This window comes from Danio aesculapii, chromosome 18 (genome assembly GCF_903798145.1).
Source record: "Danio aesculapii chromosome 18, fDanAes4.1, whole genome shotgun sequence".
Taxonomy (NCBI): Eukaryota; Metazoa; Chordata; class Actinopteri; order Cypriniformes; family Danionidae; genus Danio; species Danio aesculapii.
Window position 1 is genome coordinate 39,679,320 of NC_079452.1, and position 14,904 is coordinate 39,694,223.

The 14,904-nt window shown below is 34.7% G+C and overlaps 2 protein-coding genes across 2 annotated transcripts; both read right to left on the minus strand.

Moving 5' to 3' along the window:
- rxylt1 (ribitol xylosyltransferase 1) lies at positions 1 to 8,707 on the minus strand. The gene is made up of 6 exons (XM_056478279.1): positions 8,503 to 8,707; positions 8,230 to 8,397; positions 8,012 to 8,114; positions 5,265 to 5,579; positions 3,337 to 3,507; positions 1 to 1,515 (listed from the first exon to the last, which is right to left on the minus strand). Exons 1-6 carry the CDS (start codon positions 8,645 to 8,647, stop codon positions 1,113 to 1,115), a joined length of 1,305 nt encoding a protein of 434 aa, XP_056334254.1. The 5' UTR covers positions 8,648 to 8,707; the 3' UTR covers positions 1 to 1,112.
- Positions 8,708 to 9,567: 860 nt separating this feature from the next.
- On the minus strand, positions 9,568 to 14,261 carry zgc:112052 (protein C19orf12 homolog). Its single transcript, XM_056478389.1, has 3 exons — positions 14,129 to 14,261; positions 12,316 to 12,500; positions 9,568 to 10,379 (listed from the first exon to the last, which is right to left on the minus strand). The coding sequence occupies exons 2-3, from the start codon at positions 12,473 to 12,475 to the stop codon at positions 10,114 to 10,116; spliced, it is 426 nt and encodes a 141-aa protein (XP_056334364.1). The 5' UTR covers positions 12,476 to 12,500; positions 14,129 to 14,261; the 3' UTR covers positions 9,568 to 10,113.
- Positions 14,262 to 14,904: the final 643 nt, after the last annotated feature.

A 14,904-nucleotide genomic window follows, 5' to 3' on the forward strand; every position in this document is an offset into this window, starting at 1 on the left:
TGCACAGACAGATCATTCCACTTCATAAGAGCTCAAAGTATCATCAATAACCATGAGCATTAATCTTGTTTTGCCTGCATGTTTCTTGACTCTCGAAGTAGCAGTAGTCATTGAATAGCATTTATGAATCACAATTTCACCTAAAGATATATTTTTATGCTCTGCACCTATTTTATTTTATTTTTTTAAATGGAAACAATTACTTCAACTTGTTACACATAGATCCGGATACGGATACGGATACGGATAAGACCATTAGCATCTAGCTCAATAATGAACAAATCCTTTTGTAGTTTTTTGTAGTTATAGTGTGTACTAAAGGAAAATGAAACGTTGCTGTTTTCTTGGCTGATATAGTTAAGAACTCTCTTTCCAGCATAATAATGCTCTTATTCCAGCGTAATAATCAGGGAACTTTATTGTGTACCATGACTGCAGCAGGCGCAATGATATTATGAAGCACTTGAAAATTGGCTAACTAATAGAACCAACTTGACCACTTGTTTGCACAGGTGGGGATTATTTACAGGCACTCTCTATTCATTTTTTAGTGCGATGCTAATGGTCTAATCTGATTTAATGACCTATGCTAAGCTAAGCTAAAAGTGCTCTTGTGAGACCATGAGATTGGCTGAATGGATTTAAAAAATTGAGTTTTGCTTTAATTCATTATGGTTTTCAGTAAGTAAGTTGAAAACAACTGTTTTATGTGTAACAAGTTATTTTTTAAAGATGATTCAATGGTTCATATTTTAAAGTGCACTGAAGGAATAAAGTCATTATTAAAAAATTCTGCTACTTTAAATGTTTACGTTGAATCAAATTAACATTATCATTAGTCAACTGACTTTAAACATCAAGTCAAATCCCTTGTAACTTAAAAAAAAATTCAGTTGATGGGCAACACAAAAACATCGTCATGCCTCACACAAGATTTACCTTAACGTTTCAAGTCAATTTAATCAAATGGAATATGAAATGACTTACAAAATTAATTTGATTCAACCTAAAAATTGACAAATCCCTTAATCTTGCTGTCTTGAGGATGAATAAATTAAAACAAACTCATCGTTTTCATCTGAACTACCCCTTTAACATTCTCCCACCTACTCCTATGTGATTTTGAAGAAGTTCTCCTCCAAAACCTCAGTGAATTTGTCTTTCATCTGCTGCCGAAAGCTGCTGTACCACTCCAGCAGTCTCATTCTCCTCTCCGTTTTCTCCTTCTGGCTCATCACTCTCTCTCTCTCCAGGATAACCGGCAACTCCTTCCAGTCCTTCAGGAAGATGAAGGGAGCTCCAGCATCTTTAAGCAGCCGCAGCGGGGACCGGTTCCCAACAGCGCAGGCTCCCGGAGTCAGGACGTCCTCCACCACGGGCATGGAGCCATACGCACAGGCTTCATAGATGCGGTAGCACTCGCTGTTCACTCCCACCGGACAAAGAGTCAGGTCACTCTGAGCTAGTGCCATCTGGTACTGTCTGGAGGTGTCTGACGTCTCTTGTGGAAGCCACCTGATCACAAAAAGTGCAAGAAGACTTTTAAGAGTATTTACAGTTGAAGTCAGAATTATTAACCCTCCTGTAATTTTTTTCTTTCAAATATTTCCCAAATAATGTTTAACAGAGCAAGGAAATTTTCAGTGTTTGCTATACTATTTTTTCTTATTTCGGCTAGAATAAAAGCAGTTTTTAATTTTTTTAAAACCATTTTAAGGTCAATATTATTAGCCCCCTTAAGCAACATTTTTCTTCAGTAGTCTACAGAACAAACCACTGTTATTCAATGACTTGCCTAATTACCCTAACTAGGTAGGCCTAGTTAAGCTAATTAAGTCTTTAAATTGCAATTTAAGCTGAATACTAGAATCTTAAAAAATATTTATGCAAGTAAAATTTAAGTAAAATATGTAGTCATCAACTAACTTTGACAATGAGCAGTACATTTATTACTGTATTTATTTACTTTTGTTAACATTAGATAACAACCATAAAGCTGTTCAGCCTTAGTTTATGCTAGCTCTGTTCCATTAAATATTATTTAAGATTGAAGAGCATATCATAAATGGAATTTAATACCAAAATCTAATAGAGAATGTAATATATGCATTTAATAAATGTATTTTTATAATATAATATAATATAATATAATATAATATAATATAATATAATATAATATAATATAATATAATATAATATAATATACTGGTATGGCATCCGCTGTGTAAAACATATGCTGGATAAGTTGACGGTTCATTCCGCTGTGGCGACCCCTGATTAATAAAGGGACTAAACCCAAAAGAAAATGAATAATATAATATAATATAATATAATATAATATAATATAATATAATATAATATAATATAATATAATATAATATAATATAATATAATATACTAGTATGGCATCCGCTGTGTAAAACATGTGCTGGATAAGTTGACGGTTCATTCCGCTGTGGCGACCCCTGATTAATAAAGGGACTAAACTGAAAAGAAAGTGAATGAATAATATAATATAATATAATACAATATAATATAATATAGGGTGTCATGGTGGCGCAGTGGGTAGCACGATCACCTCACAGCAAGAAGGTCGCTGGTTCGAGCTCCCGTTTCCCCCACAAGTCTAAAGACATGTGCTATAGGTGAATTGGGTAAGCTAAATTGTCCGTAGTGTATGTGTGTGAATGAGTGTGTATATTTATTTTGTTGGTTTTTAGGCCTGTGACATCTGGCAAAGGGACTAGTAATTAAAACTAGCCAGAGACTAATTTGGCATTTACATCCTTCATTTACATAATTTACATTCTGGAGAGTTGATTAAGGTACACTGTCCTTTTATAGTGGGCGAAAAAAAAAGATCAATAATTTAAAAAATATATAATAATAAATCTAGCAGAATTTAAGTTAATTAAGTTTTTCCATTTCAAAATGTCATGTTATTTTTAATGTGTCACTTTAAATGTGTCTTTGTAAGTAAAATGAACTCGCAACTTCTCAGTAATATCTCTTAAATCAGTAATATCGTTCTTAAATTATTTTCTATTGTTGTGTTCACAGGTGTGTGTGTGTGCGCGTGTCTCTCTCTCTTTTCATCTGCACAGGCCAGCGTTCTTGCTGTGAGGCGACAGTGCTAATCACTGAGCCAGTGTTACCCCTAAATAAAGTCTTTTTTATTTTATAAAAAATTAAAAACCTTTCTGACCCTAAACTACCGAGTAGTACAGTAGTAAGTTTAGTTTTATCAAGACATTAGCAACTTTAAACGTATACATAAATGAACAACTTTAAAATCCGATGTCTGAAATATTAGACATTACTTCCAGAAACACATACTTCTCTCTAGCATGCATGAGGCAGTCTTTCTCCATGTTGTTCTGCTTGAGGAAGTTCATCAGGTTTTCCCTGGAGGAGTTTTTGTAGATGGTGCCAAGAAAGTTGCACAGGTATGGTCTGTCCTTTTTTACCATCTGACTGCTAAGTGTGACTACTGGGAAATGCCTGTATCTGAGAAGCAAAAGCACATTGTAAACCATTAAAATAACAGATTTAAAGACAAGTTAAATCAAATCTAACCATACTGATTTAGTTCTCTCACATTGCTAGTTTTGTATTGAACAATTCATTTGTGCATGTCATTAAGAAAAAAACTGTTTGCCCTTGTAATCTTTAATTGAAATCTCAAAATGCACTTCTATTTTTTCAGTTAAATTCTCAGATTACATATGTCTGAGGTACTGGGCGTGGTCACACTTTACTTTGTTGGTCCGTTTGTTGAATTTAAGTTACATTGCATCTACATGCCAACTAATTCTCATTAGATTATAAATAGACTGTTAGGTTTAAGTTAGGGTTAGTGTGTTGACGTACTTGCAGAGTTTCTTAGAATCAGTTAAATGTCTGTATCAACAGATATTAAGCAGACAGTGTACTAATACTCAATTGGACCATCAAAATAAAGTGTTACCCTGGGCGTGGCTAACATACTTAACCACGCCCCCTCCAACTGTCAATTTTGACAACAAACAGGAGGAGTCTGTTGATTGTAATAACTCTTCTAAAACCCTTTTCCTCATCTTTCTGAATGAAATGCCTACATTACTACATCCAATAAGCTTGCAGTAAAAAAAAACAAGCCACGCCCACGGTTTTCTCATTTAATATTAAATTCCTCTAGGAACAATATCAAAAAAATTAAATAAATATCACAGCTTCTGGTTCATGCAGACTTTAACTACATGACTAGTCAAAGATTTGGAATCGGTATGATTTTAAGACTATTTTGCCCAACCAAATTTTTAAATAGAAATTCCATTTCCATTTCCATTTTTAAAATAGAAAATACAGAAAAAAAAGTAAAATTGTGAAATATTATTACAATTTTAATGAACCGCCGTCTTATTGAATATAGTGTAAACTTTATTTCATTTCTGTGACTCAAAGATAAATTATTAGCAACGCTTCAGGGTCACGCGATCCATCAGAAATCATTTTAAAATGGGGATTTGCTGTTCTGTTATCATGAATTACTACTGGTAATTAATCATTAACACGGATTCTTATAGACAAAATAATTTTTTTAAAGAAAGAAAAAAATAAAGCATTACTTAGAAAAACTGTATTAAATAGGGCAGCCTGGTGGCACAGTGGGTAGAACTGTCGCCTCACAGCAAGAAGGTTGCTGGTTCAAGCCTCGGCTGGGTCAGTTGGCATTTCTGTGTAGAGTTTGCATGTTCTCGCCGTGTTCGTGTGGGTTTCCTCCAGGTGCTCCTTTTTCCCCAGAGTCCAAAGACATGCGGTACAGGTGAATTGGGTAAGCTAAATTGTCCGTAGCGTATGAGTGTGTATGGGTGTTTCCCAGTGATGGGTTGCAGCTGGAAGGGCATCCACTGCAGAAAACATATGCTGGATAAGTTGGCAGTTCATTTCACTGTGGCGACCCCAGATTAATAAAGGGGCTAAGCCGAAAAGAAAATGAATAAATTTATTCAAAATAATGTTTTTTTTTTTACATTATCCTGAACAATTTAATGTGTCCTTGATGAATAAATGTAAATATATTTTTGAATGGCACTGCATTGCAGTTTCCACAAAAATATGAACACTGCTAAAATCAGAAAGCTTCTTCGGCCTTTTAATCACAGAAATAAATGATATACTCAATAAGAAAAACTGTTATTTTAAACTGCAATATTATTTCACAATTTCCCAAAGGTATTGAGCAGAAAACATTGTCTTGTCAAAAAAATGTAAATAAAGCTTACGTGGCAACGCCCAGAGGCCACTGGAATATGTCTTTATCATTGACCCAAGGACTGTCATACACCAGAAAGAGCAGGTTCACAAACCCGCCATTTCTCTTCAGGTAAGGACTGATCCAGTTGTTATTGCACTGCTCGTTGCCCAATAGGACGACAGCGACCCGAGAGATGGTGCGGGCCTGAATCAGACTCTGGACGTGCTGCAGCCACTGGACGGAGTAGGAGATCTTCTGCTGCTCGCGGCCATTCAAAACCAACACCACACTGTCTGTGTCAGGAGGAACATGCCCTTGGACCACTGCAGGACCAGTGTAGAAACTGAGGACAGAGGCGGTTACAGATTGAGGTAAAGTTGGTTTTATATCCGCACATTCGTTTGGAAATTGTGAGACAGTCTCTATATTGTTTATCACGCTACTTTGAATATTCGTTCTGAAATCACATGCAAGTTTGACTTCAAAACAACATTAGCACTATTTAATTAGCTGTGAACAATGTTGTGCTTTGATAGTCATTGGCTACTAATATGATTTCCTGGTTTAGAATTTGCAATGATTACTTTTCTGAAATTATATTATTAGGGATTATATTATAAGTCCAAAATGTGCGAAAGTTTACCTCAGTCGATTAAAGAGATTTTGGTTTGCAGTGTTTTTGGACAATAGAAAATAATGATATACATCAAAATATTTAAAGGGGTGGTCCACTACGATATCATATTTTAAACTTTAGTTGATGTGTAATGTAGCTGTGTGAACATAAACAACATCTCTGACTATAATACGCCCAAAGTTCAATGGCTTTTACAGAGTTAGCTTAGCAAAGCCTACAGCAAACAAAGTTTAGAAACTACAAAAAAATACATCAGGGTAGGTGAGATCACAAACGCTTCAGGTTACACGCATACACCATGCACACACACCCTGCGCAGCAATGGGGCGTGGCCAAAGACGCTGTAATGTTACAGCAGAGAAAGCTAAAATGCCATGTAAATGCTGCTATTTCCACAGAGCTTCTTCTGTTTCAGTATTTAGGCTTCCAAAAGACATGACACAAAGAGAGAAGTGCTTACAATTCAATTTTAATTATGTTCCAAAGATTTATAAAATATATATATATCTAGCATTTGACAAGGGGAACTTCCAGAATTCCACCCAGTTCAGTGCTGGATTCGGCTAAAACTCCTCCAACTGACAAAGCTGTGGATTGTAAGTCACAACCTGTAAGTATTTTTTTTTTGTTAAAATTGATCTATTACACACAGTTTCTAGCATTAACAGTATGTTGTAGCGATGACGTAAACAAGCATATAAAGAACAGGAAATGATGTTTGGCATCGCTAACAATTTAGCTACAAATTCATATTTATCAGTCAAACCGCTGTAAACACCCACAGTCATCACCAGCACTGCAGCGTCTCTCTATGCAGCTGCTTTCCGTGCGTTCTACATCTCAAACAACAAACTCGCAAAAGATATGACGTTTCATATTACTTACACATGTTTCTAATTCGAATATATGTGAAAGACACTTGTCAGATTTTATTTTAGAGAGCAGGAGGTGTGCCTGGTGTGCTTTTCATTTTTCTGTCTGATTCAGGCTGCTAACAGTTGCTCTGACTGGACTGTTTACACAGCGCAAAAGCACGTGCTTATAGGGGCGTGATGTGGTGACGTGGAGCCATCCGTAAATCACAGCACATTATGTTAGCTGACCAATCAGAGCCTCTTGAAGGCGGGCCTTTCAGAGGAACTAGGAAATATGACAGTCGTTTTCATGTTAGCTGAGAAGCAGTATATGATCAAAGATATATGAAAAAATAACATGATTTTCTACAAATGAAGCATGAGCACACATTGCTTTGCATCTTATAAACACAACCAAGCCTTAAAAATACATTGTGGATGACCCCTTTAAGTAAAAAACTTTACTTAAGTATAATACAGTAAGAATATATAATATCTGTTGTCTCAATGGACAGTGATTTTACTTCACTAAAAAGACAAAAAGTAGAAAACACATACCATTAAACTTTCATTAATCTGTATATACAGCATGTATATCTCTGGGGTCAGGAAGTTCTCAGAAGATAACATTACCCTGCATTTTTATTCAGTTTTATTTAAATATAAATGACCATCAATGAAGTTAATCTATAAATGTGCAAAAAGAAAAAAAAAGTCTTTTTTTCTCAATTATATAAATTTTATATAAAATCTGTCATAAATTTTGGACCACAGAAAATGTAAGTTTTGTCTTTAAAAAATGACCACGAGTATTTATTTACAAACCTTAAAAAGGTCAAATGACATTAAGGTTAATTACAGATATATATATATATATATATATATATATATATATATATATATATATATATATATATATATATATATATATAAAAATATATATATATATATATTCGCATACTGTATACATAGAAAGGAAGATATTTATGATGTATCATCTCAAATCTGATATGGGTTCATTACTGTACTACAGTATCCAGGGGCAGATTTAACCTATAAGCAAGTTAAGCGGCCGCTTAGGGTCCCAAATCTAAGGGTCCCCAAATAAACACCTAGAAGTTTAAATTATACTTAAAAATTATATATAACATCGTTTTCTCTAATATTTTGTACAGTGAGGGCATACATTTTTTATTTAAATGTAATTATTACATCTGCGACAATAAATCTGCCCCTGACAGTACCCTTGCTGAATAAAACTATGCATAGCAAAACAATGCATACCTGAAATGAATCTTCCCAGACTGCATCTCTCCTTCTCTCCATTGGCTGGATTTGTCCGGTGGGTTGAGAGACCCTTCTAAAATATGTTCCCACAAATAAAGTCCTGGGAAAATGTGAACATGGAGCATGATTCGTGAACTAATGCACAAAGAGATTCAAAACAAAGCATGTACTGTAACTAAGTATCTCAGAAAGCATCAGATATATACTTGACTTGCCTATGGCTGCTTTGCCCCAGATCTGAACTTTATTTGGCTTCGGCCTGTTTTTAGCAGCCTGATCTCGGTATGATCTGAAAGCATCTCTCCGCTTCTGCACAATTACAGAATGAGCGCGTTCATCCTCCTCCCATGGGTTCCATTCTTCCTCTCCTGCTTTTCCCGTTTCTGAAACAATTGTACATAATTTTATCACATGTGTAGCTACTATGCTATACTGTATACTCACTTACAAACCAATTAGACTACACTGGACATGATTCATTCTCTTACCGATAATCACGGAGCCCTTTTTCACCACACGGTGAACGCGAGAAATCACCCTCTTACTGAAAAACACATTATAGGCTGCGTAAAGCGAAAATATTGCATAGGCCAAAATAACTATAATCGCTATTTTCCGGCGAAAAAATCTCATGTTGGATTTTTAGGTGACCATCTTGCAGATGCCGACCAGTAATATACGTCCAATTCACTCCTTTCTGTTTGCGAGTCGAATCTTTTGAAATGAACTGGTTTTCGTTTGAACAATTCGTTAGATATGATGAGTGAACTGAGAAGATTTGGATGACCGGTTCATCAAGACTGTTTAAGTGAACCGATTCGCCTAAACGAGTTCACCGTCTCGTCACTACTGTTTACATTTTTTTGTGACTCCCTCGCACTGCCTGTTCAAAATGATGATATTTCTCAGAAGAAATGTAAATATTTCAACAAATACCGCGAAAATGCATTTTAGCACTAATGTTCTAAATAATTCTGTTTTATTTGCTCTTTCTATTCAATCAATTTGCAGACACCTTTAAATGACTGGAGGCGGTGTTTGGCTGGACAGGCTCACTTTTTTAAGGCTGTTGCTATGGCTCAGACTCTTGACATAATAAATTATTCATTCATTCATTTCTGCGGCTTAGTACCTTATTTATTAGGGGTCACTACAGCGGAATGAACCGCCAACTAGTCTGGCATATGTTTTACGCAGCGAATGCCCTTCCAGCTGCAACCCAGTACTGGGGAAATAATAATAATATACTTATCATATTATTATATACTTATAATAATATTATTATTATTATATTTGCTCTGTCTGCTTTATATTTTTCACCCAAGTTGCATTTATCTGCTCCAAAATACAATAAAACAGTAATTTATAGTATTTTGGAGCAGATAAATGCTTTTCCTGTTCCTTATAAAAATATGCTATTTTCTACATGCTTTTAATGTGTGTGGCTATATATAACAATAAATAAATCTATATTTTAAACCAACCGACATGTGTGGCACGAACAGGAATCAAATCTTGGTAACAAATTAAAAGTATATTTAAATAAAATGTTTATTTAAATAATTTTTTAAAAGGCATCGGTTCAAGAACAGGCCATCATTCACATGTTTCATAATGAACAAGCTTCAAAAGTGTTCTGAAAGTAAACAACACATTATGTATGCCAAGAAATTATTTCAAGTAACAGACTAAAGTGTTTATGCCAGTTTAAACTACGGTATTCAAACAACCCATATGATGCATGGTTTCAACATATCTGGCCAATCCCATCTATTATTAAATATATATTTCAAAGCAACCAACAATATGTTTAAGGCTCTTCTCTGCAGGTGCAAATCTTTATAAAAATGAGCTTCAAAATGAGGGGAAAAAATTAAAAGGCAGTGATTGTAATCTACATTATACCTTCTGAAGTGTTCTGAAAACACACGCACACATTATGACATTATTTCAAAGGATATACAGCAGTTGTCAGATTGAAATGTACCAAATGAAGTTTTGATAAGCCAGTTTCATCTACAGCACTCAAGCGTTCAGTCAAGCGACCCGTATGACACATGATTAAATGGTTTGAAATGTTATTAAAATGTTTGTTTTGGTCAGTCAATGTAATGTACTTCAGCTTGAAGTTCCTTGTGAATGTAGCTGAGGAGAGCTGCGGTCACTTGCTGCTGAAGGCTGGCGTTTCCCATTACGAGGGCTGTCAGTTGTGCAACATCGGTCCATGTTATCGAGCCTAAGATTGCCACGACATCCTCGTAAAGTCTGGCCTGCTGGTCTGGGGTCAGTTCCATGATGACTTGAGGAAGAGGTTTAAACTGGCCGCTCGTCATCCAGCATCCAAGAAGACCTCCGACAGCTCCACCTTAAAAAGAGAAAAGTGCCATTAGAGAAAACTGAATCTCGTGCACAACCGGATTGGTTTTTTATGTTTTTAAAAAGGATCTGGCAAAAAACAAATGAATAAATGTAATGCTAAAAGAGTAAAGATAAAGGTTAAAAGGAGCCTATTCTGCTTAGCAAGGCTACACGTGTTTGATCAAAAATGTTGTTAAGTTTGAAATTAATTCGTTCATTTTAATTAGTCTGTATTTCTGAGGTCACCACAGCGGAATGAACCGCCAATTCCGTCATGTGTTTTGTGCAGCGGATGCCCTTTCAGCTGCAACCCAGTACTGAGAAAACACTCATTCACACATACACTACGGCCAATTTAGTTCATCCAATTCACCTATAGCGCATGTCTTTGGACTGTGGGGGAAACTGGAGCACCCAAAGGAAACCCACGCTAACACAAGGAGAACATGCAAAACCGGGACTCGAACCAGCAACCTTCTTGCTGTGAGGCTAATCATTGAGCCACCTTTGAAATATTATGACAAAATGGCTGTTTTCTTATTAAATATTCTTTCAAATGTAATTTATTCCTGTGATTTAAAGCTGAATTTTCAGAAAGCTTACTCTAAATCACATGACCAAAAAATAATCATTTTATAGTCTTGATTCTTATAATTAAGTTGAAAATATTTTTCTTTTACACTTCTCATTTTTTAAGTTCAAAACAACATCATTTATTTGAGATAATATGGTAGTGTTTTTCAGCTTTGTGAATGTTTTATTTAATGTGTCATTAGTGTTTTTAATAATTTTATTCTATTCAAAGCAACATTCAAACAGTGGTTTTGCATGTGTTGATAATCAAATATATTGTGAAAATACAATTTATAATGTTTTACTGTCTTTTTGATTGAAGGTGAAGTAGGTGATCTGCCTAAATGCTAACCGGTTAGCATAATATGTTTAAAACACAGTCCCTCCTCTGCTGTCCAAAGCCACACCTCCTGATATCATGAACGCACACATTTAAGTTAACAGAGACCCACTAGACTAGATCATGCCGTTTGCAGGTTAGAAGACTTTATAGTACTTTATAATACTACATTTCCCAACGAAAAGCTGTATTGTATCTAGCATGTTTTCAGTTGTGTAGTTATCAAGCAAAACTTGTCATAATGCGCAATATTACATGCATGCAAGGATGGCTGGTCTCACTCTCTCATATGCTTTGTCCTAAAGCAACTACTGTATGCTTAGTGGTTGGCCGGCGAGGAACAGGAATTACACTTATTACTAAGCCATACTTACATGCTAGTTCAGACTGAATATTTAAAGTAACGTGATCAAAAATGAACCAATGTGAATATAAAAGCAACTTCGCCTCAGCAGGCTAGACGCTATACTTATGTATTGTTGTTAAACTAAATAAAAATCTACATTAACAATGCTGTAAAAGGTCCCTTGTGAAACTGAAAATAGTCCCATCAATCTTTCGCTGGAAGATTTCAGTGGCTGAACAACACATTTGTTTTTACCACTGTCATTCGTGTCAACGTGACCGTGGTGCATGTGTACGCGCAAATGGCGGACCTGCATAAACAGAGTTGCGCAGTTGTACAAATCGTTGACAGAGAGTTTGGGCTACTTGTCAGAATTATGGGAATTATCAGCCCAACAATACTTAATTGGATGAACATTTTATCAGTTTTATGCCTTACCCAGAATATAAAAATGCATATAAATACATTTAGATCATTTACTTTAATCAGTACTATTGGAATATGAAGATACTTTCAAGCAGCACAACAAAAAAGACAATTCTGAAGACAATCACCTGCTGCACCTTTAAGTAAGAGCAGCCTTGGTGAGCAGAGAAGGCATGTATACATCAAAGTGATCCCAAACATTTCATCGATAGTGTACTATTAATGCGACTGACACCTAAAGAACATGAATGAACTTGCCCACTGCGATGCCGAGAGGACCACCTATTAAACCTCCTGCAAAGGCGAGACCACCAGCGGCTGCTGCTCCTTTTCCAGACTGCTTCACTGCTGTTTTCACTTGTTGATTCGCGGAGAGTTCACAACACAGTTTCATTACATCATCAACATGTGGCGGCATTTTGCTTGGAAAGATTACAGTATAACTGCAAAAAAAAAGAGAATAATACTAATTAAGTTAATAAATTAAGTTTATAAATGCAACTATTTAGTGATTCATTGTAATACAAAACTGGAACATGGCTACATAAATCAGCAATTAAAATATATATACAGCTATAGAAATAATTGAGACCTGGGAATTTGAAATCAGGGTTATTCCACCACATATTCTTTTCTTAACTCTTCTGAAGCTAAAAGATTGGTATTGCGCTGTCTAAATATGAATACAAACAGCTTAAACATGGAATATTTAAAAATTTTGATGCAAAAGAAGTTCTAAATGACATTTTTTATTTTAAATTTGTAAAAAATTTTATCAGAGGTTACAAAACAAAAATAAGTGTTACTCAAACACATGACTGTAAATCGTGTACACATACACACATCGTTACTCACAGTGTTGTGTATCTGACTATATGAAATTAGATTTAAAACAATAAGTATTTCTAATAACATTTAATTGAAAAACTTATAATCGGATTACAGTTACTGTTAATGAATTATATGATTACATATTATTTACACGATGGCAGTAAATTTTCTATTAATTTCTACATTTTTTTCTCTTTTTAATTTTCACTTCAAAAAGTCATAACAAACGATCATGTAAAAACAACTCTCAAGCTATTTAAACATGTATGAGAGAAATAATTAAATCTGCACAAAAATATTAAAAACCTGAAAAATTTGGGGCATTTAATATCATATTAGCTGTCATGTTTATTATTGCTTGTTCATGTTATGCTGGGATTCTCAAACGTCCCCAAAATAACCCAAGATGTCAAACAAACGCAACCAAAAATTATTTCCTTTTTACATTTTTTTTTAAGATTGAAGATTTTATAATTATTAATTAATTAATATTTTTATCAAGTCACAATTTTACTGCAGTACAATTTGAAAAAATCCTGATTTATACATGTTTTTGAAGTAATTTTTTTTAATCATTTGTCTTTCTGCTAAGTTTTTACAGTATATATATGGTACATGAAGCTTGATATTAAAAAAGAAGCAAACAATCTAAAAATAGTCGGACTACATTACCTTAAATGAATAAATCAGATTATGTTACGAACTACAATTTACATCATGTAATCAGTAACAGACAACAATTTCTAACAAATCTACCTAACATTTATACAAATGAGCAGATGTACAGATAATCTGCCGCTAATTATTATTGTTAAAATGACAAACTTTTAAAGATAAAAATATATCAGGTGGTCACAGTCAACATGACTAAGTTAAGTAAACCAATCAAATCAAAAGAAGGCGGAGCTTTGCTGTTTACAGCTGCCTAACGTTACCATACAATAATTCAGTTTCAGTTTCAAACGATGAGCTTGATGTAAGTACTGTAACGTTATTTAAGAGTTTAACACCTGACAGCTGTTTAAATGTAATAAAACTATAACTATAAAATATCAAACTACTTGATTTATGAAAGGAGTCAATGGACTAGTATTTTCCCATTTGCATTTTCACAATATTTTTCACCGCGTTCGTAGACAAATATGAAAGCATGCCATCTATGTAAGTGACACAACGTGTGTAAATTATGTAGGAAGGATGTTCTCTGGTGGAGGCGTGAAATAAATAAATTCACACTCACCTTCAAAGATAACTTTTTGATTCACTATTAAGAGAATAAAAGCTCAGCTGTGGTGACTCGCGTCAAACTATAAAAACCTCTAGAAGTCAACAATCACGCCAGCAAGCGCTATGTCATGACTTTTTTTCTATCGTGAAGCTGGAAACGTGTTTTTCAAAATAAAGGCCTCACAGTAGTTTAAGGATTCGCGAGTGGCTGGGTAACTCTATTTTCTTATGAACTAGCATATTTAGCAAGAAATTACTAAAAAGAAATAGTAATCAGTATACGTCTGTTTAAGGGGGATACATGTATTATTTAAAATATTTACAAGAATAAGGTGGTATTTTAAACAGCCAGCCAAATGTTTCTCCTGCATATGATTGTTTTCAGGGTGTGAATTATACATTGATGAATAGGGATTTGAGGTTTACTGTGTTTTGAGGGATATTTAGTGTATTCTGACTCACAGTAACGTCTAATTGGGTATTTCAGAGCTTATTTTAGGTTATAGTATAACTGTGTCTAATTTGACTTTACAACTTTCACAGTGGTATGAACCGCTAAAGGGGCGGTAAAATGTATATTTGTATTATGTATTATTTTTATTATTAACATTATTATTTAAAATACACATCAGAGAAAACAATTCCTCACTATTAAAAAAAGCTGACCCCTCATACATGTTGTTTTGACATCGTTCAGGGGAGATCAAGAGTTAATTAGGGGGGTCAGTCCCCTCCAAACCCCCCCTGTAATTCGCACCCTGATTGTATTTAAGGATTTATATCCGTCTT